Genomic DNA, 21,281 nt, shown 5'->3' with positions numbered 1-21,281 from the left:
ATAGCTATTTTGTATATTAAGCCTTTGAGTTGTATGTTTTGATAAATTGTGGGATTATTTAAATGGTTTATTTGAAAGCATGTTTACGCTTTGAATATATTAATAGCAACCTAACCCTGCTAAAGGTTTCTCTGTGACAGTCATTACACATTCAGCATTACCAGAGGAGATGGTGTTGAGGTGGCATTCTTATGCTGTATGACATTTCTGTGACCGGAAACCTTTGTTATGTAAGGGCTTTCAAATTCCTCCAAACGCTGTGCACACACTCATAGTACTAACCTGATGAAGCGTGGATAGTTACGAGCAGAAGGGAAATACACCAGATTTGCTGTTAGGCAAAACATCTTTTAAAAATTCTTAGGCTTTTTATATTTGTCTATAATACCTAGGCTTTTAATAAATTGCCTCCAAATATACAAAACAAAGTTTATTTCGACAACAAAGCACATATTTTCTTATTTCTGCTTTCTTACAAACCTTCAAATGTGCAAGTTGAAGTATGGAGCAAAGAAAACATTAAGTGCCAAATTAAGATACCTGTTACAAATATTGAATCTGTAAATCTTAGAGTTGAAAGGAATCTCCAAAATTATTTATTTAAACATGTACTTTTTTAGATTAAGAATCCCAGGCCCTGAGAGTTTAAGTGCCTTGCCAAAGATCTAGAAAATATTTCCTGGCAGAATGAGGCTTAGAAGCAGGCCTTCTCATGTGACTTCCTCTCTTCCTTTTCTTCTCTGTTGTATTTTTCTGAGGCTGTCCTAATTCATTTTATGGCCTCCAGTTCCATAACTTCCAATTATTAGCATGTAACTAATATTTAAAATAAAATAGGTTAAACAGTACCTTAATGATTGTCTCCTCATGCCGAGTTTGTCTCCCAGAATGCTAAGCACCTGTTCTGTTTTGTTCCTTACCCCCCTCCCCGAATAGTTATGAACAGCAAATTGAAAAGGTGTGTAGGTATGTTTATCATGTAGCTATATATGTTTCTAACTCCTTAAAATGATTTTCCTTTCAGTGAATTATCTGTCATTTTTCCAACTTTCTACCTGTAATCTTATAGGGACTGGTTCCTTATTCTTTTTGATTCTTTGAAATTGTCAATCAAAATGAAACTGCTTAAAAAGGGAAGTTAAGTAGATTTCTTTCTTGACTTAGTCTTTTCTTAATATATTTAGTGTTCCCTTCTTTCTGAGGTTGACAGTACGTGAAGCATCCACCTTGTTTAAGTTGAGAAGTTTCTACTTATCTGGATGTGTTGAGTGTCCAGTTAGAATTTCTGAAATTCTATCAACGCTTTAACTTAGTATTTGTGTTTTGCAGACTTTTTACCTGTCTCAGGGCTGTGGTTTATTCAAGGTGCATTTATAGAACATCCATTCAAAGAAAAAAATTTTTTTTCCCTTGTGATGAAGGTAGTTCCACTGAGACATTAGAGAAATTTAAAAATTCTCATTGTCATGCAATAACACTATACTTAGCATATTTAACATGTTATTTGTCAATGAGAAAAATTGAGGGAAATTAGCTATTTTTAAAACCTTTACCAAAAGCGAGGTCACTTTTTTACATCTTAATGTATTGGCATTTAAGTAATTGATTAGTTTTGTTCTTTATTTTGTAATGTTTATTTTTGAGAGACAGAGAGAGAAGGAGCGCGTGCTCTCATGTGAGTGGGGGAGGGACAGTGGGAGGGAGGGAGAGAATCCCAAGCAGGTTTGAAGCAGGGGTCAAACCTACGAACCATGAGATCCTAACTTGAGCCAAAATCAGAAGTCCAGACGCTTAACCCACCTAGCCACCCAGGCGCCTCAGTTTTTGTTCTCTGAAAGTCTGCTCAGAAACCATTTAAGTAGACATTTTCTCTTTCATTATAAGGCTCTAAATGCAGTGGTCATGAAGGAAAAGGATATAATGAAAAGTATAGTTAACATTAGTTTTAAGGTATGGCCCCAATGTATGTCATATCTGTGGGGATTTTTTTTTCATAAATCTTAGTGTGAATTGATTAATGGCATCTATAAAGTCTTATAACGTACGTTTTTCTTATCTTTTTTTGTAATAGTCAGATGTTATCCATTTTTGATGATTTGTATTTTCCACTTTTCAGTGATTACTTACTGGACCCACAGAGTGCTTGCTGGAGGACAGATTGGAATGAAATGAATCCTTCATTGCATAAGATTTTTGTTTTAGCTTAAAAATGAATTCTAAAATGTTAATCACTTGTTTTCTTGTTAGCATAAAAGCAAAAACAATTTAAAATGATTACCAACAAGTTTGGAAAATCAGTATGTTTATACAACAGCGTCCACTGGGGTTGGAACTATTGTACTATAAAACCCTTTTAAGACAGCTGTTTTGAAATTTATGTTAATTATCATTTTTAAAAAAATAAATTAAGATTGTCTGTTACATGTTGTTATCCTCTATTAGGTGCAAATGTCAATTGTCAAGCATTGGATGAAGCTACTCCCTTGTTCATTGCTGCTCAGGAGGGCCACACAGAATGTGTAGAGCTTTTGCTGTCCAGTGGGGCAGATCCTGATCTTTACTGTAATGAGGATGATTGGCAGTTACCTATTCATGCAGCTGCACAAATGGGCCATACAGAGTAAGTAGTAAAACAGAAAATAAAAATAGTCTCATAATTAAAAGGCGGCAAGGAATAAATCTTCTGAGCCTGTTCTCTTATCTTAGGCAAAATCCTTGGTATTTTCCCTACCAGCCTGCTGTATGATTAGAGCCACCCCCATATCTGTCCTCCGTGCCATCCCCAGCTCCTCTTAGCCTTACACTTTCCTAGTGTGAACAGAATGGCTGGAGATGGAGCCCTGGGGCATCCTCAGGGTATTAAGACTTTCCTCTAATTTCTCAAGCTGTGGCCATACTCTGCTGCTCTGCTCCAGTTTTATTCCAGGTGTCTTTAGTTAACAATCTGATGGCCTTATTCGATGTTTCCTGTTTGACCCCAGGAAGCTTTTGAGTGTGTGACCCTTCTTGGGTCGAGTCTTTCCTTTGTGTGGGCTAAGGAGTTCTCCCCATCTTGAACCCTGTGACTGGACCTTCTCTTTAATCTCTAATCCAACTTGGTACTTTGCCTGCCCTACTTCTGTTACTCTTCTTCCTTAGAAGTTCTTACGAAATTTTTCTGGAGAAAGAGACTTAAAGAAAGTTGGAACTCCCTAAAATTAGGGGTTCCAGGAATCTTAGAAGCGAATAACCTGGTTATACCTCTGAGAATATGGCAGCCCATCTTAACATAAATTGGCAATGAATAGTTTTAAGAAATGTATGTTTAAACTCTTTAGAGTCATAATTTAAAATAGTAGTTTTGTAGTTCATATTATTTTTTTATTTAAAAAAATTTTTTTTACCGTTTATTTATTTTTGACAGAGAGAGAAGAGAGAGAGAGAGAGAGAGAAAATGAATGAGTGGGGGAGGGGCAGAGAGAGAGGGAGACCCCGAATTTGAAGTAGGCTCCAGTCTCTGAGCTGTCAGCACAGAACCTGACGCGGGGACTGAACTCATGGACTGCGAGATCATGACCTGAGCTGAAGTCGGACGCCCAACCACTGAGCCACCCAGGCGCCCCATGTAGTTGTTTGTATTATTTAATTTAAAAAGTAATAGTGAAATTGTCATTACTTTCATATGTTTACATAGTAGGAAAACATTCTGTCATTTGGTTATTATGCCACTAGGTGGCATGGTATTTTACTATTGCACCTTGTATAATTTTTCCAATCCATTTTTAAAACACATTTATTAAGGGACATTAAACTGATTCTTTATTTCAACAGAATACCTAGGTTTTATGATTTGGTGTTTTTCTTAACTCTTGCTTGTTTATTTAAACAGAAGTTTTAGATACAATTCTACCATGAGCTTTAAATTGATACTAAAACCCTCTTGGGATTTGTCCTTATTTGTTCTCAATATTGGGAATTTTTTTGTTATAACGATTTCCTCCATAGACCACTTCAGTGTAACCCCTTCTGTGAATGTAAGTACTAAAGAAAAGTAGCTTTGGAGTAACCCTGCATTTCTTTTCCCAGAAAGAGGGGGGATTTCATGGCTGCCCTTATCCCTACAGATGTATTTTTAATTTTAGAAAAGTAAACTGTTAATTTTTTTCCAGCTGTGAGTCTTGGAGGTAAGTTTACAAATAATCTAAGAACTTAGGTTTTAATGATTTTCTTCAGAACTTCCTCTACTTAGCAACCAGTTTCTTTATAAATCTGCCTCAGTGTTTAAAGAGCTCATATTCTTTTCAGAAAATAGAATATTTTAGCAGAAATTCTTATTCCTTCCTCATGAAAATACTATTCATTGCATGTCACTCATTCTCTTAAAAATTCTTATTAATTAGGAAAATAAATTTTAGTTTGTACTTTAAGGAGGAAAATTATTTATTTTCTTGATATAAGTTTGTCTCTGGTATAATGAAGTTTTAAATGATCAGATCCTAAAATACCTAATAGAAAATTTGAATTTGGGAGAGTACGGTGATGATGGTGGCAAGGGAAATAATTAGTGAAAAAATAAGGATAACCTGTTACATATTTACTTATAGTAACATTACTTAATTCTGTTTCAGATATGTGTAAGGACCTTTGTATAAAGCAACAATAAGGGTAACATTTTATTATCCTGTAATAATCTAATGTAGGTAGAAGACAGACAAAGACTTTAAATCAATCAAAGGGTGACTATTAAAATAAGTGCCATAGAAATGTTGACTGCACTCATGTACATATGAAACATGAAATGCCCTGAACTTGTGTGCTTACAGAATCTTGGAATTGTTAATACCACTTACCAACCGGGTTTGTGACACTGGGCCAGACAAAGTGAGCCCCGTTTACTCTGCAGTGTTCGGAGGGCATGAAGAGTGCCTAGAAATGTTACTCCAGCATGGCTACAGCCCAGATGCCCAGATGTGCCTCATCTTTGGGTTCAGCTCTCCCATGTGTATGGCTTTCCAAAAGGAGTATGTATATTTGCTATATTTTTATCCTTTTTTGCTACATGGAGATATATTTCCAAGTGATTTTCTTTTATGATGAAACTTGAAGCTAAATTGTTAACTTAGAAAGATATGAATAACCCTCTGTGATGTACGTCGTTCCATCAAAGTACAATAAAATGAGGTGATAATGTCAGATTTTTTTCTCTTCCCTTTTTGGACCTGGATCATATTTTTATTGTAGCAACTTTATAGAATACTTTCAGTGTATTAAAGTAAATGCAGGATTTCTCTGATTATACTTAGTTATCAAAATAATTCAAGAATTAAAACATTCATTTATATGATGGATAAGGTTTCAGGATTTAATGTGTAACATGATGGCTATAGTTGATAAAACTGTATTGTATAGTTGAAGTTTACTAAGAGTAGAACTTAAATTATCTTACTGCCCCCCCCCCCCCCCAAAAAAAGGTAAACATGTAATGTGATGGATGTGTTAATTTGGTGGTAGGGGGAGGATTCCTTTCACGATGTGTATATATATGGAATTACTGTGTTGCATACTTAAATATCTTACGATCTTATTTGTCAGTTTTACTGTAGTAAAGCTGGGGAAGAAAAAAGAATTTAAGATGACTTTATCAAATAAGATATTGTATTTCAGGTTATTTACCATTTGAAATTTATAAAACTTGTTATGAGCCTAAAAATGAAATATTAGTTTTGTAAATATTATTGTATTTTTAATGAATTTAGTATGTGGCACTTCTCTATATAAGTCAGGGAAATTAAATTAAAAGATCTTGAAATATTTGTTTTGCTAATCTTCCATGATCTTCTGAGGTAGAATAAATGAAGAATTACTGCTGCTTTATTAGGTTCTGACCAGTACTTGTTGATAAGACTCCTAAGGTTTTAAAATAGTAAGAATAAGGCTATGTGTAAGAAAAAAAATACTGAATAATATCTAGGGTTGATCTAGTAATGGAATAAGTTGTTCAGATAGACACTCTTGTTTTTAATGACACAGAAGAGGTTGCTTGCATCCCTCAAATTCCATTGGCTCTCTTGAATTCATGATTATGGACTCCTCTCCACAATTTAATTGAAACATCTATCAAAAATTTATTTATGAAGCTTTTCAGTCAACCATTTTTTAACATTTGCTATGTAAAATAGAAGTTCATTTTATTTATTCTGAATGTAAGCTTCCAGGTATATATTGTGGTCTGAATATTAGGGGTTTTGGTGAATCTGAGTATTTGGACCTGCCCTATGCATAACTTTCATGATTTCATAGTAGTTCGTTGTGTACCTCTCCAAGTTTTGTCTTTCTGACATGTCTAGTTTTTCTTCAGGAGGGCTGCATTTATGACTTTAGTTATTTCAGTTATTTTTCTCTATATGTATCTAACTCTATTTTTTTATTAGGTCAGAATTGAACTTTAACATTTTTTTTAATGTTTTCATTTATTTTTGAGAGAGCATGCACACGAGTTGGGGAGAGGCACAGAGAGGGGGGTGGATGGAAGATCCAAGCAGGCTGTGCACTGACAGCAGTAAGCCCGATGTGGGGGAAATGACCTTTTAAAAGGATTATATCAGAACATAATGGTTTTGTATAGTTTTTATGTGTGCTTGTCCAATATAATGATAGTCTTTTCTGGCCTTCATTTTACCTTTTGGAGGAATAGCAGCTAAACTCATGCCTCATCAGCTTCTAAGTATAGTTTGAATTAAACCATATGACATAGTGCTAATGTTAACCCTCAAACACCTTAAAATTAATGTTCTTCTGGCCTGAGGAATCAGGAAATTTGAACTCCGTGGGAAAGAGAGTGTGAGGGGAATTCTGGAGAAGAGAGAGCTGAAGAATGGTATCCTCGGATTCTCTGCATATGTCCTGAGTTCACCCCGCGCTTTGAATGACAGATATACATTGTTGTAAACAAGATTTAAACTGTCACCCACAGTCTCAGAGTAACCTCTGGGTGGCACATTTTGTGGGACCAGACCCAAAATAGCATAACAAAGTCTTTGAGAACTGAACTTCTACAGAACTGTGGTCTGTAGAAGGCAAAGCCAAAATTGCAGTCTGAAACTAAGCAGGCCATATGCCTGCCAAAATAAACAAGCAAAAGTAAGGATTATAATACAACAATAGCATCATAGTGTCTAGGATACAGTTTAAAATCTCTTGACATGTGAGTATACTATGACCAATTCTCAAGGGAAAGGAATGAACAGGCATCAAACTGGGATAATTCAGCTGTTGGAAATATAAAGGAACTGAAAGCAGCTATCATAGTGTAGTATTTAAGGTAAATACACTTGAAATAAATGGAAAGGTAGAAATTCTCAACTGAGGAATAAAAACTATGAGAGAAGAACCAACTGGACATTTTACAACTGGAAAATACAATATCTGAAATGAAAATTTCACTGCATGGGTTCCATAGCAGAATGGAAGAGGCAGAGGAAGGGGAAGGAGTCAGTTAATTTGAAGATAAACCAATAGAAATTATCCAAATGGAAGAAGAGAGAAAAAAGATTAGGTGAAGTAGAAAAGGACAGAGCCTCAGAGTCCTGGGGGATGACATCAACAGAGTGACATTAATGTCAGTAGAGTCCAGAAGGAGAGGAGAAAGAGATTGTTGTAGAAAAATTATGTGAACTAATAATGGCTAAAAGTATCCCAATATTGGATCAAGGTATGCATTTTTAGATTTAGAAAGTTTAGTAAACTGATACAGGAGAAAGCCAAAAGAAAAAAAAAAGCATGCTCAAAAAACAATCGAACTGCTGAAAACTAAAAGTGAAGAAGCATCAGAATGATATATAGTGGTACTTGATCACAGACATGAACTAACATCCTTTGTTATTGCTACTTTTGGAAATTTTGCTCTGGGAAGTGGCCCTATAGGCCACAATTGAAATCTGGTTTTGTGGCTTTAAAAAAGGGCTTATCAGCTTTTTTTTCCCCCCGTATGGGAACTTGTAATTGAACCAAATGTATTCTTAATTAGTAAGGTAGGTTTTTTCAGTGAGAAAAGTCATTGGAAGGTATTACTTGTTAGTCTATAGGGAAAAAGCTATAACATCAAAATACCTGTTTTATAAGGGTGCATTCTCCTAGTCTTTGTAATTGACTTTTCATTTGTTTGCCTGCAACCCATGGCAATAGACTTAATTGCCGTAAAGATGTTGAGACATCTTTGCCACTATTACCTACTTTGTGGAGAATTTAATTGAAGGGGAAGCCTTTCCCAAGGGACTAAATCTGAAAGATGGTAGCCTCATAATCACCTATGCTTGCATTTAATGTGTGTGTATAAAGGAGTTGACCTAAGTATAGTACATTGCACAATTTTTGGCACGTGGTAAAAAAAAAATACCATGGTTAATTTCTTCTCCTTGCCATCCTCCATTTAGCTAGAAGACGATATCAATTAAATTTTAATATCTATACTACATTTATATTAGCTAATTAACATCTGTTAGTTTGCATGTCAGTCACTGTACATGTAATGTGAGTATCACTTGATTATTTTCGAACTCCATATAAAACTTTGCTGATCATGCAAGAAAACTGTCATTCTCACAGTAGGTTTTGTTTTAGTGTATCAAGAGGACAGCATAGCCATCTAGGAAAAAAAATCAAAATTGAAAAATGTGTTAAGTTGTGGTTATTTCTTTCAATAAGTATGCATCTTAAAATTTGGATTCTTGGGGGCATCTGGCTGGCTCAGTTGTAACAGCATGCTACTCTTGATCTTGGAGTTGTGAGTTTGAGCCCCATGTTGGGTGTAACGATTACTTAAAAATAAAATCTTCAAAAAAATTGGATTCTCTGTAGTCACACACCTAAAATTAATTAAATTAATTAGAATTACCATTTAAAAAGCAAGGATAGTTGAATATAGTTTTTATTTAAAATAACTATTATGTGCTTTTGTTCTATATGGAAGCTATGAACTTCCTTTATCCTATTTATCAACTATTAATAAGAATTTGAGTTTTGGTTGCAAAAATGGTAGCAGAGAGCTTGCAAGACTATATTTACTGAAATTAATTATTATTAGATATTCAAGTTTTCAGAGATTGGTTAAAAGGTAAGTTTAGTGGCATAAGTTTTGAAATTTTATTTTTATAGTAGCCATATGTTTTTATAATAATGTTAGTTTGGTATAAAATCAAAAGATTTACTCAACACTGACTTTAGTAATAATGAGTCAGAAACTTGTTTTCACGTGTGTATGTTTGACATATGGAAATTTAGTATTTGTGGCCCTTCTTGCACTATTGGCCTGTTGTGCTTTTGGTAAGCTTTTGTCTCCTTTTGCAAATAGTACAATGAACATGGAAAGGTGGTGAAAATAATAAATACAAATAATGGCTCTGGGTTTTATGTTTTCCCTTGTTTATGGTTTTATTCAGCCAAGTTAACTTTTCAGCTCAGGATTCCCAGACATTTTTGTTCTGTCTCCCCTTGAGACGGTGAGCTTCCGCAGTGATCTTTAGCTCTCCTCACCACTATGAGGCATGATGGAAAGGTGTCTCCTGCACCACTGTACAAAAGCAGTCCCTGTCCTTTTGGGCTAAAAAGTTAACAACTGCAGTGACATGAAAGCCGGTCTTTCAAGAGCATAGCTAAGTAGTTCAATACAAATGAGAAAATATAAGAAAAAGACTCTTTTAACTGGAATGGGTAAAAGAGGAGGGAAGCTGAGAAACTTCAGGACAGTTTGAACACATGTTAATGCCTTTTATATATGACTGTAAAACATGACCATGGCTTAACTGACCTAATTTTGTCTTTCTAATTGATGCTGATTATTGTTATCCCATTAGTTTTATAGAAATTGTGTCCATTCTCATCATCATATCACACGTGGGTACACCAGGCAGGACCTAATGTCTTCATTTTGTTTTCAGCTGATGGCTGAAACTTACTATATGACCTTTTGACAATTCAGCTAATAAGTTGGTTAGATGTTTTGTTGGCTGATTGGACATAAAATGCTGAAGATATTTGCCTGTTTCTATTTCCTTAAAATAAGTCTTGTTAACATGTTGAATTTCCTTTCACTGTACTCCTGTCATCAGGGCACTACTTCTGTACACATTTTTCAATTTCAAAGAGCAGAATGATGGAAAAGGTACAGCCCTAAAAATAAGGCCTAGACATTTTGTTTTGTTTTGTTTTGTTTTTTTAGTTTTTAAACCTCTTCTCTTAGTATCTGTTGATTTTTATTGTTTATACAATGTGCAATCTCTTAAGGTGGCATAGTTATTTCTTGATATTTGTGTTAAATAGGATGGACTATTTCTTTTTAATCTCTATGCTCTTCCAGAGTTTTTCCAATTCTTCATCAGGGCTTGAGAGAGAGTTTAAGTGTTAAGGGAATTATGTGCATATGTCCATGTAATTTATATTTTAACCTAAGTTTATGTAAACCTTAGGGCCAATTGTTGCTCAATGATATGTGGTAATCAAAGTCATAGCATTGAAGGTGCCTGTGTTTCTGGAGCTTATACACCTACTTAAGAGGTTTTCTACAAGCTCAGGGCATGCTGATAAAGTTTTATGATCATCTACTTCACTTTGTGTTTCTTATTTACCATATAAATGGTAGTTTTGTTAGAAAAGGGTCTGTAATGTAGTACTAAGCAGTCACATAAGCTTTTAGGAGGGCTCTTGTCCTGACACAAGGCTGAGAAGTTTAGACCTGGGTTTTCCAAAGTGTGTTTTGTAGAGTACTGTTTCTATAGATCATTAGATATTGCATAGGACACAAGGGGTTTCCAGACACACAAGTTTGGGAAACAAAGGGGTAAGCAATGTTAAGTAAGTTTTTTTCCCTGAAAGTCTTCTAATATTTTTTCTTATGGTGATGTCTGTGAAGTCCTAAAGAAAGGAGGGAATCTACACAAGTTTGAAACAGGACAACCTTATGTTTACTATAAATATACCTTTGTTCCTGTGTTTATAGACTTTTTGGGCATTTTAAACTTTCTTTATTATGCTTTTTTCAGATTAATGATTGGACCTGTTTAAAAAAATTTAACTGAGTAAATTTGAAGATGTTTTTAAAAAAAGTTGTTTTTTTGTTTTTTTGTTTTTGTTTTTTTTTAGAGACAGAGAGCTGGGGAGGGGCAGAGAGAGAGGGAGACAGTAAATCTCAAGCAGGTTCTGTGCTGCCAGCTCAGAGGCCAACGCAGGGCCAAAATCAAGAGTCGGAAGCTTAACCAACAGAGCCACCCAGGCGCCCCATATTTGAAGATCTTAATTGGCTTTATTAAACAATTCACGAATCGGGTAGCATCCCATCTAGCAAGAAGAAATCTCCCCTGAACTAGACAAAAGAAAGGTTTTTAAAGGCAGCTGGAGGGCATAAAAAGAGGAGACAGGAATTTATTAGCAAGTAATACATTGTTTAGGCAAGGTTGCCCTCTTAAGGGGATGGAAGGGGCCCATCAGTAAATTTCCTAATATTGACCAGGAAATTCCTTGTTGACTGGTTAAGTCATATTCCTTAGGGAGTTGAAACTGCACTTATGTTAGGTCTTAAGCCTTGGTTTACTGACTCAGGGCCTTAACCCGGGTGATGCCATGTGGGGCCTGTGATTTTCTTACTTAACAGACCTATTTCTTTAATTTTAAAGATATTTCTTCTGAAATGTATCTGGAGGTTGAAGAAGACATTTTTGGTGTTTACTTTGAAAATGTAGGGGCGCCTGGGTGGCTCAGTCGGTTAAGCGTCCGACTTCGGCTCAGGTCATGATCTCGCGGTCCGTGGGTTCGAGCCCTGCGTCGGGCTCTGTGCTGACAGCTCAGAGCCTGGAGCCTGTTTTAGATTCTGTGTCTCCCTCTTTCTCTGACCCTCCCCTGTTCATGCTCTCTCTCTCTCTCTCTCTCTGTCTCAAAAATAAATAAACATTAAAAAAAAAATGTAACTAGCATACTTTTATGTATTTATTTTCTAGCATACTTTAAAAAAATAAGTTCATCCTATAGTTCTTTCTTTCCTGGCTCTACTGTGGGAGCCATTGGGAACATTGGGGTTCAGAGCCAATGGCCAAGAAAGAATTCTTGAGACATCTTCTTCTGCCTGCTGGTACTATCCCCATGCTATAATAAAAGCCACCTTTAATTGCACCAAAACGCCACAAGAATTCTGTCCTGTCTGTCAGCTCTGAACTCCAATATTTCCGCATCATAGAGTATATAGAGTTTCTCAAATATTTTCAATATGGAGCCTTTGTCATATAGATCATTTCCAGGATTTAGTGGTCCATGGAATATACTTTGGGAAACAGGTCTGGGCTTAAAATATTCCCCAATTTCATTTAACTATTTCATTAAGTGTTCAGTTTTCATAATAGTTGGAGGAGACATATTTCATGTATTTGCCATGCCATATTCACCGGTTAGATTTTGGTGTGGTATTATGCCAATTCTACTAGTTACTAGCTCTGTGTCTAAGCTTCAGTTTTGTATCTAGACTACAGATAATAATAGAACTTAACTTCTTAGGGTTGTTGTGAGGATTAGGGCAAATCTTCCACATAGCACATTTAGCACAGTGGCTGGTACTGAATAAATACTCACTAAAATTTGTTATTATAAGGAATTGTGTGTGCAAATGTTCCTGCCACATTTTAGAGATGGATGGTTTCTCTTTTGGCCTTGTTTCTCAAATTTTCTTAGCAGGAGCCACATGTCTAGGTGCTATATTGAAATTTTAATAGGAAAGCCACTAATTGTTTTGTAGGTTTTTTTCTAAACAGAAAATGGCTAGAGAAGCCATCTGTAGCACTTAATCTAATAGCTTGCATTTAGGGCTTTCATTTACCTTTGTATTCTGTAGCAAAAGTATGTTTCTTTAAGAGCTAAATCATTAAGAGCTAAAGTATCTGTGGTTAGGCTATTGATGGTTTCAAAGCTTTTGAGGGAAGAGTTCAACCAGTCCCTGAATTGCACATGTAAACACTCATGCCTCGAAAATTGCCAGGCTTCTGGAGAATTATACATCCCATTTGTAGTGAGGCAGTTTCTCACACTTTACCTGCATATATTGGAACTTGTTCAACAGTCCATATGTATAGTGGAATCAGCAAGTAATAACTGCAGGCAAAATAACGAGAGCCTAGTCAAACGAGGTCGAGGTGGTTGAAATAAATTGGTGATAACTGTTTAAAACCGTCAGTCAGAAGTATATCCTTTAGCATTTCTTGTAGTGCAAGACTGTTGGTGACAAATCTGTCAGGTTTCCTGTATCTGAAAAGAACTAGAGCAAAAAATACATACATACAGACTGTTTTCAAGAACAATGATATGAACGATGGACTTCTCATCAGGAACAAATAACAAGATGGTAGACAGGCAAAAAAGTTTTTAATTTTTATAAAGAAATTTTGGAATTATTAATTTGTCTTTTCTAATTGCTGTGTAAATAACTAAAAGTAAAGCAAATGCCATTTCAGGTTTTAACTAAAGAAAAGCACAAATTGGAGATTAAACAGCATAGATTTATGAAAATATGCAGGGGTTAGGTGACATTTTACTTATGTATTTGTTTTTTTAACTGCTTTTAAAACCTCATTTCAAGTTCTAGACATTAAGTCCTTAGAAGGAGTTAGTTTCATATAACAGTGGTTTAAACATTTTATACTTGTTTTATCAATAATTTTTATGCCTCTTATTTACTCAGGTTCTATGATACTGTGATTAATGAAATATTATTTAATTATAGTTTAAAATAGGATTAATGCCAATTTCAAAGGGAGAATGATTTTATTACATATTTTCTTTCACAGTTGTATACATAATGAACATACATGTTTATTAAGTTTTGTTACAATTATAGCATAAACAATTTAAAATTTCTTTAATGTTTTTTATTTATTTTTGAGAGAGAAAGAGAGCAGGGGAGGGATAGAGAGACAGGGAGAGACAGAACCTGAAGCAGGCTCCAGGCTCTGAGCTATCAGCCCAGAACCCAACGCAGGGCGAACCCACGAACCACAAGATCATGACCTGAGCTGAAGTTGAACGCTTAACTGACTGAGCCATCCAGGTGCTCCAACATAAATAGTTTTTAAAATGTGGTCTCAAAACCACCATGATTGCAGTTTTATGATAACCATATCATATTTTGTACTTATTTGCTCCTCGTTAAACATTTAGGTAATTTCTTTCAAAAGTCCATTACAGAAAAAATAAGTCTGTTGTAGATAATACTGTCATTAACATATTTTGCCAATAGGATGTAATTTCTTTTTTATTTTGTCTTGGATAAATTCCTAAGATATGTATTTATTCTATTCTATTCTATTTGGTTTTTTGTTTCTTTATTATTTAACTTGGCTCCACACCCAGCGTGGGGCTTGAACTCATGACCCTGAGATTTCAAGAGTTTCATGCTCTACCTACTGAGCCAGCCAGGCACACTATGCTGTTTTACTTTACATAAAATTTTATTTTACAGATACACGTACGGTGCTAGTGTTGTGTGCCAGAAAGTTTATGCAATTTGTTCAGAATCCCATAGCTACTAAGTAGCTGAACAGGCTGGCTCCAGAGTTTGTGCCCCTATAACTTGCTGTGATACCTCTTTTGATACATCTTGCCAATTAGCTCTCTTGGAAAAGGATTACACTTATTTTCATTCAGTTTTACCACAATTTATCAGTCTTGGATGATACATTAAAAAAAACCCAATTTAATAGGTATAAAATGATATATATATATATATATATTTTTTTTTTTTAACGTTTATTTATTTTTGAGACAGAGACAGAGCATGAACGGGGGAGGGTCAGAGAGAGGGAGACACAGAATCTGAAACAGGCTCCAGGCTCTGAGCTGTCAGCACAGAGCCCGAAGCGGGACTGGAACTCACGGACCGCGAGATCATGACCTGAGCCGAAGTCGGACGCTTAACCGACTGAGCCACCCAGGCGCCCCAGATATATATATTTTTAAAAATTTGCTTATTTTTGAAAGAGAGAGAACCTGAGCAGGGAAGGTACAGAAAGAGAGGGGGACAGAGGATCTGAAGTAGGCTCTGTCTCACAGGGTCTCTCCTGTCCCCATTGCAGGGCTCAAACTCCTGAACTGTGAGATCATGACCTGAGCTGAAGTTGGATGTTCAACCAACTGAGCCACTCCAGTGCTCCTAAAATGATACACTTTTATTCTGTAGAAGTACTTGATAGAGAAGATTCATTTAAAAATATAAAACTAAGTTAAATTTTTGTTCGTAAAAAAGCTGTCCTTGTTTTTACCATTATTAATTTAAAAGTAAAAGGGAAATTGACTAAGGCTATTGCTAAAGGAAATGGTATATTGGAAATTCCTAGAATGAGTTTTCTGTCTTTAGGGACTGATGACATTGTTTATGAACTTGGCTTAGCAAATATTTTGTTGTAGATACTTAATTGTACAAAAACATCACAATTTGAGAAGAGTTTTCTGTTTGTCAATGGTAACTTTTAAATTATCTACTTAAGATGAATTTTTAAAATTCTAAGGACACTGCCTGTTCATAGCTGAAAATTAAAAACCATGCAGGAGAGTGTAAATTAAAAAGTAGAATACTCCCTTTCCCCTAGTTCTCTAGTCCCAGTTCACTAGATATGTGAAGGGACTACAGATGAGAGCCCCCCAAAATGTATCACTTTGGCATTAAGATTATTTTGAGTTAAAAGTAATAAAAACCCAACAGAGGCAGGAGAAGCTCTCTGCCTCCCCCAGTGACTGCCTAACTTTACATGGGAAACAAGAGCCTACAACAACAGGAAGAGAGCTATTAGACTATTAACTATTTGCAAGAATTTTTTTCATATGAAAATCTAACTTGTCTTCTTTTTTCTTTTCTTTCTTTCTTTCTTTCTTTCTTTCTTTCTTTCTTTCTTTCTTTCTTTCTGCTGGAGCTGTGAGTTTTTTGGAATTGTGAATATACTTTTGAAATATGGAGCCCAGCTTAATGAACTTCATTTGGCATACTGCCTGAAGTATGAGAAATTTTTAGTATTTCGCTACTTTTTGAAGAAAGGTTGTCCATTGGCACCATGGAACCATATTTCTGAATTTATAAGTCATGCAATTAAAGCACAGACAACATATAAGGAATGGCTGCCATCTCTCCTGCTTGCTGGCTTTGACCCACTGAATCTACTCTGCAGTTCATGGTAAGAAGTCCTACCATAGTGAAGCTTTGGAAAAAAGCTTTTCCTTTTGGAATGAATATACTACCTTCAGTTTCTCCCAATTTCTTAAGATTCCCATTTGGGAGGCGAGAGAGAGAGAGAGAGAAAGAGAGAGAGAGAGAGAATGTGTGCGTGTGTTTTGGTGTGATGGCTAGGTTGGGGTGAAGGAGTTGGGGGGCTACTAATAGATTGAATGTAAGAGTCCTGGAAAAGGTAAGAGGTGGAAGGGATTAGAAATGGATGAATGCCAATGAATTCTTTGGACGGGGGCTATTTCTTCTACTTAGGCCATCTCTCATGCTCTTATGCCTGTGACAAAATTGGAGATTTCTGGAGATTTGCTTTGGAGATTTCTGTTATCCTTTCATCTACCAGAGGGAATATTCTTGTCCTGTAGCATCTTGTGTATTTGAACTTCATCTCCTTTAATGTAAATACTGATTTCTGCAGTAGCTGATAATATATGAAAGTTGACTCAGGGTTTTTCTTGGATGAGAAGAGAAAACTGTTTCTTCCAGCCTTTAGCTTTTACAAAAGTTGTTTGTATCTAGGTGGAGCTGAGAAGGTGATTGTAGCAATGAAATAACTCTGTTGGCCTGTAATTCAAGTCAAATGAGAAAATAGAATAAGTCTCCAGAAAAATAGAGGACATGGGTATTGTATAAAATTCCAATGAAACATCTCAATGTCCTCATTTTTGTGCCTTGAAAGTCATCATTCACTAAAATAGTGTTTAGACAAATACTAAATTTTGCATTGCAGCAGAAAGTCGCTTTGATATCTTACTAAATTGGGGTTTTTCTTTGGAAAACAGGTCTTCTTTGGAGTTCATGCAGGGAACAGTAGTGTTCCCTACTTGTACATTGTTTGCATTTCTGGAGACTCCTGTCTTTCACTCGGTGACTTCTCTATCTGCATGTGGTGAACAGGTCTCTATCTGGCAGATCTCACTGTCTCATCTTTTTATGACATCTGTCAATATATAGAATTCAGGAATTTTTACTAAGTAGAGCTTTTATGCTTCGGCCTGTCATCCCTTTTGATACCAAGTGTTTTACATAATGAGGTTTGTAAGGAAAAAGTGCTTTCTGGGAGGTTGTTTGAGGAACATAGAAGTAAAGGCAAAGTTCAGGTACACATTCCGATTCCCAGTTTACTTTTTGTTTATAGCTTACAACAAGTTGAGTGCCTGGTTGTATTTACTCCTTTTCCCAGCAACTGATTAATATCCAGTTGTCTGTCAGATACTCATTGTTGGAATTCTCTCTATACCTTTTCAATACAACTTCATAAAAATCCATTGTAGTTTTTAAATAATTGAATGAAATATAAAGATTATTGACAATTCATTGAGAAATCACTGATTTTTTAAAATTCTTATTTATTTATTTTTTATTTTAGAGAGAGAGTGTGCAAGCGGGGGAGAGAGGCAGAGAAAGAGAGAATCTTAAGTAGGCTCCATGCTCAGCATGGAGCCTGATGCAGGGCTTGATCCCCCGACCCTGAGATCATGACCTGAGTGGAAATCAAGAGTAGGATAGTCAATCGACCGAGGCACCCAGGTGCCCTGAGAAATCACTGATTTTTAAAAGTTATTCATATATGCATATTTGTGTTAAATCTCCTTTATGTGTGTGTGTGTGTGTGTGTGTGCGCGCGCGCGTGTATGTGCACATGCGCAGACACACAAACCACTAAAATAGAAACACTTGCTAAGGAATGCTGTATCTAGCTATTAACAAAGTTATTTAAGTGTTCTTAACTATTAGCTTAGTGAATTTTGTGGTTGTGTCAGGCTCCTGACAGCTAGCCGCAGTTGCCTCTCACTATTCTAGGATTCACTCCCCAACTGCTGCTATAAATTCAGTCCAGCACGTGGGGCACCTGTGGACAGCCCTGACAGTGTCCTTAGGGCACCCCCCCCTCTTCTCAGCAGTATTGTTTGTGTTCTTCCTCTGAAGGTACTGACTCTGTAGTACTTGTCTGTTACTTTTAGCCTTCATACTCCCTTCTGGTTTCTAGTTTCTTTCTTTAACCAACACTTAGAATATGGCCTGACACAAGTAAGCACTATTTTAAGTTCTTTACTGTATTAATTCATTTAATATAAAATACAGTAGATACTATTATCCTTATTTTACAGAGAAGCAAATTGAGGCCCAGAGTGTTTAGCATGCTTGCTCAAGCTGACACAGCTAGTAATTTACTAGTACTAGAGTTTATCCTGTAATGTGGCTGTCCTGTAGTGTGGCTCAAGTTTGTCTTTCTAACCATTGTGCTATCCTGCCTTTGCCCTGTGTGTCCATATGGATACTGTAGTTACATCACTGAATTTCAAGTTCCTTAATCCCTTGCATAACCTAGGGGATATATATATGCCAGCTTTTCTTGCTCCTTCTTACTCATAAATTAGCAAGTACCTATAGGGGGAAAAATTAAATGTTGCCTCTTTCCCTTTCCTCCTCAGCCAACTTCTTAGAGGGCTGGGAGAGGGAATTACTTAAGTTAATTCTCCCAGAAGGATTTGTAAAATACACTCTTCCATCCCCAGTCTGGATACAGTACCCTCCCCCTCCCCATGTGAATAGGCCATGTAAGAATTTTTCTGTTGTATTTGTTGATATCTCTCTGTGTGCTATATATATTGAATGTGTTGGGCTAGAAAAGAGTTGAAAAACAGTACACTACAAATTATTTTGAAGTAAATTGTAAAACTTTCAACTGTCTGGAGGGAGAACGCCAGTTGTATATATTTTACTCGAAAGGAGTAACTTTAGTCACTTTATATTCATTAGAAAAATACAATGGAAAATTTCACTTTAGCAATGAAAATGCTTAACATGGTCAAATTTTTGTTCACTGATCTTTTATTGAATGGATAAAGCTACTGTTTATGCTGAATATGATAAATGTTTTGCTTTCTTTGATCAAATTTACATTCAAAGAGCTGTTTAAAGAAAAATTCTCCCATAAAAATTCCAGTATGTTGTTAAAGTGGATTTTGGTTGTATCTTATTTATATCACATGTAAGTCTGTTGCTTAATCTTTGTCATGTAAATTATAAATGTCTTTCCTAGTATTGCTTGCCTTAAACAGTTTTAAAAATGTATCTCACTGAATAATTGCCTGTCACAATATAATCTACAGAGTTGAAATATTTTTTCAACTTTGAATGCAAGACTAGGTCCCCTCCCTACCCTTGCCCAAATGTAATGGGTGAATAATAGGAAGTAAATGTCATCTGTGCATTTAGTTGATTAACTGTCACTCGTTTATGATTGTACAACTGCTTTGTACAATGTAATGGTCAATGTAGTACACTAACAATACATTTTTAGTGGCATTATCAGCATTGGTAGAATCAACTCACCATTATATTAACTAAAGCTGTATAAACAGATTTATTTCTCGTGTGTGTGTTTAGATAACTGCAGAAAAATGACTTTGTGTCTGGTCACAGTGAGACTTAAAGCACACTTAAGCAGAAAAATGAAATCATTAAAAAAGAAATAAGGAGCCAGAATTAAGTAACCTTTGTTGTGGGGTACTAGAATGTTAAGGAGATTGTTTGCCTTTGAGTATATTGTACCATTTAATGTATTCTCAGTATTTCTTGATAAGTTGTGATTTTACTGAGAGCTTCCTAAGACATAAAATGTTTTCCCAAAGCATTTTGTGCTACACTTCTTTCTTATGTATGCTTGCATATTGGAGAATTAAGAATTGGAGAAATGATTTTCATACTCTCTAGTCCTTCATTTCAAGGACACTTTGACTCTGAATTACAAAATATAAGTTGTCTTTGAGATGACAAGTTGAGAGTATTATTCAGTTTCTTTCCTTTCCTTCTATTTTCCCCCCTTTTTAGTCCTTGCTCAGTAACATCTTTAAAAAAGCAACCTTGAAAGTAATTTCTGAAGTAATTACCAGAAACCCTAATCATTTTATTTTCCTTCCAACAATGCAATATTGCAGGGGAGTATTTAGTTGAGTAATGGGTAATCTTGTAACAAGATGGGTAATCTTGTTAGAATTTGGAGTTCTCTTTAAGATGTGACTAAATTTCGGGGTGCCTGGGTGGTTCAGTCGGTTAGGCAACTGACTTCGGCTCAGGTCATGAGCCATGAGTCATGGTTCGTAGGTTCGAGCACTGCATCAGGCTCTGTGCTGATGGCTCAGAGCCTGGAGCCTGCTTTGGATTCTGTGTCTCCCTCTCTCTCTGTTCCTCCCCTGCTCATTCTCTGTCTCTCTGTGTCTCTCAAAAATAAATAAGTATTAAAAAAAATTTTTTTAAGATGTGACTAAATTTCATGTGTACAATGTTTTAAGCCCTACAAAAATGCAATATTGAAAATTTCAATCCAGTTTTAGTAATATCAAATATTTGTGCAACATTTTATACTTTTCAAAGTATGTTTACTGTATTGTTTCATATAATTTTCTCAAATATTCTCCTGAAATAAGTTAAGTATTATTTGCATTTTTGAGACTGTGGTCTAGGGCTTGAAGAATTCAGGCAATATGTTTGTAAGTAGTAGAGGTGGTATTAGAAACCAGAACTTTTCGGGGCGCCTGGGTGGCTTGGTCGGTTAAGCGTCTGACTTCGGCTCAGGTCATGATCTCACGGTCCGTGAGTTCGAGCCCCGCGTCGGGCTCTGTGCTGACAGCTCAGAGCCTGGAGCCTGTTTCAGATTCTGTGTCTCCCTCTCTCTCTGCCCCTCCCGTGTTCATGCTCTGTCTCTCTCTGTCTCAAAAATAAATAAACGTTAAAAAAAAAATTAAAAAAAAAAAAAAAAAGAAAAGAAACCAGAACTTTTCTTAGAACAGTGCTCTGTCCAGTAGGATTCAGGTGCTTATAAAATCTGGGGAAGTCTCTTTTGGCTGGGTTGGTAGAAAATTCAGTATTATTTTGAAATACTAGAGGGAGAACTTGTTTCTCTTGAACACTTTTCGGTCCTTAAGGACAAAAGTTGTTTTAGTACATCTTTTAGAACTGACTATACAGTGTGGAAGGTTCCTACGGGGTAACAATTGCCCATCCCTGGGAATTCGACAGAAACAAGTCATCTCTCCCATGTACTCAGTTG

At 35.9% G+C, this 21,281-nt stretch overlaps 1 protein-coding gene across 5 annotated transcripts in view; it reads left to right on the top strand.

The window, feature by feature from the left end:
• The window catches only part of ASB3 (ankyrin repeat and SOCS box containing 3), a 113,696-nt gene that overhangs the window by 72,980 nt on the left and 19,435 nt on the right, over positions 1-21,281 (top strand). For all 5 annotated transcript variants that reach the window (XM_053200592.1, XM_027072454.2, XM_053200593.1 and 2 more), the window contains 3 exons: positions 2,443-2,620; positions 4,803-5,000; positions 15,918-16,175. In XM_053200592.1, the coding sequence (XP_053056567.1) occupies positions 2,443-2,620; positions 4,803-5,000; positions 15,918-16,175 (634 nt within the window). The remainder of the gene's footprint in view (positions 1-2,442; positions 2,621-4,802; positions 5,001-15,917; positions 16,176-21,281) is intronic.

Source organism: Acinonyx jubatus, chromosome A3 (assembly GCF_027475565.1).
Source record: "Acinonyx jubatus isolate Ajub_Pintada_27869175 chromosome A3, VMU_Ajub_asm_v1.0, whole genome shotgun sequence".
Classification (NCBI taxonomy): Eukaryota; Metazoa; Chordata; class Mammalia; order Carnivora; family Felidae; genus Acinonyx; species Acinonyx jubatus.
This window is presented reverse-complemented; position numbering and strand designations above follow the sequence as displayed.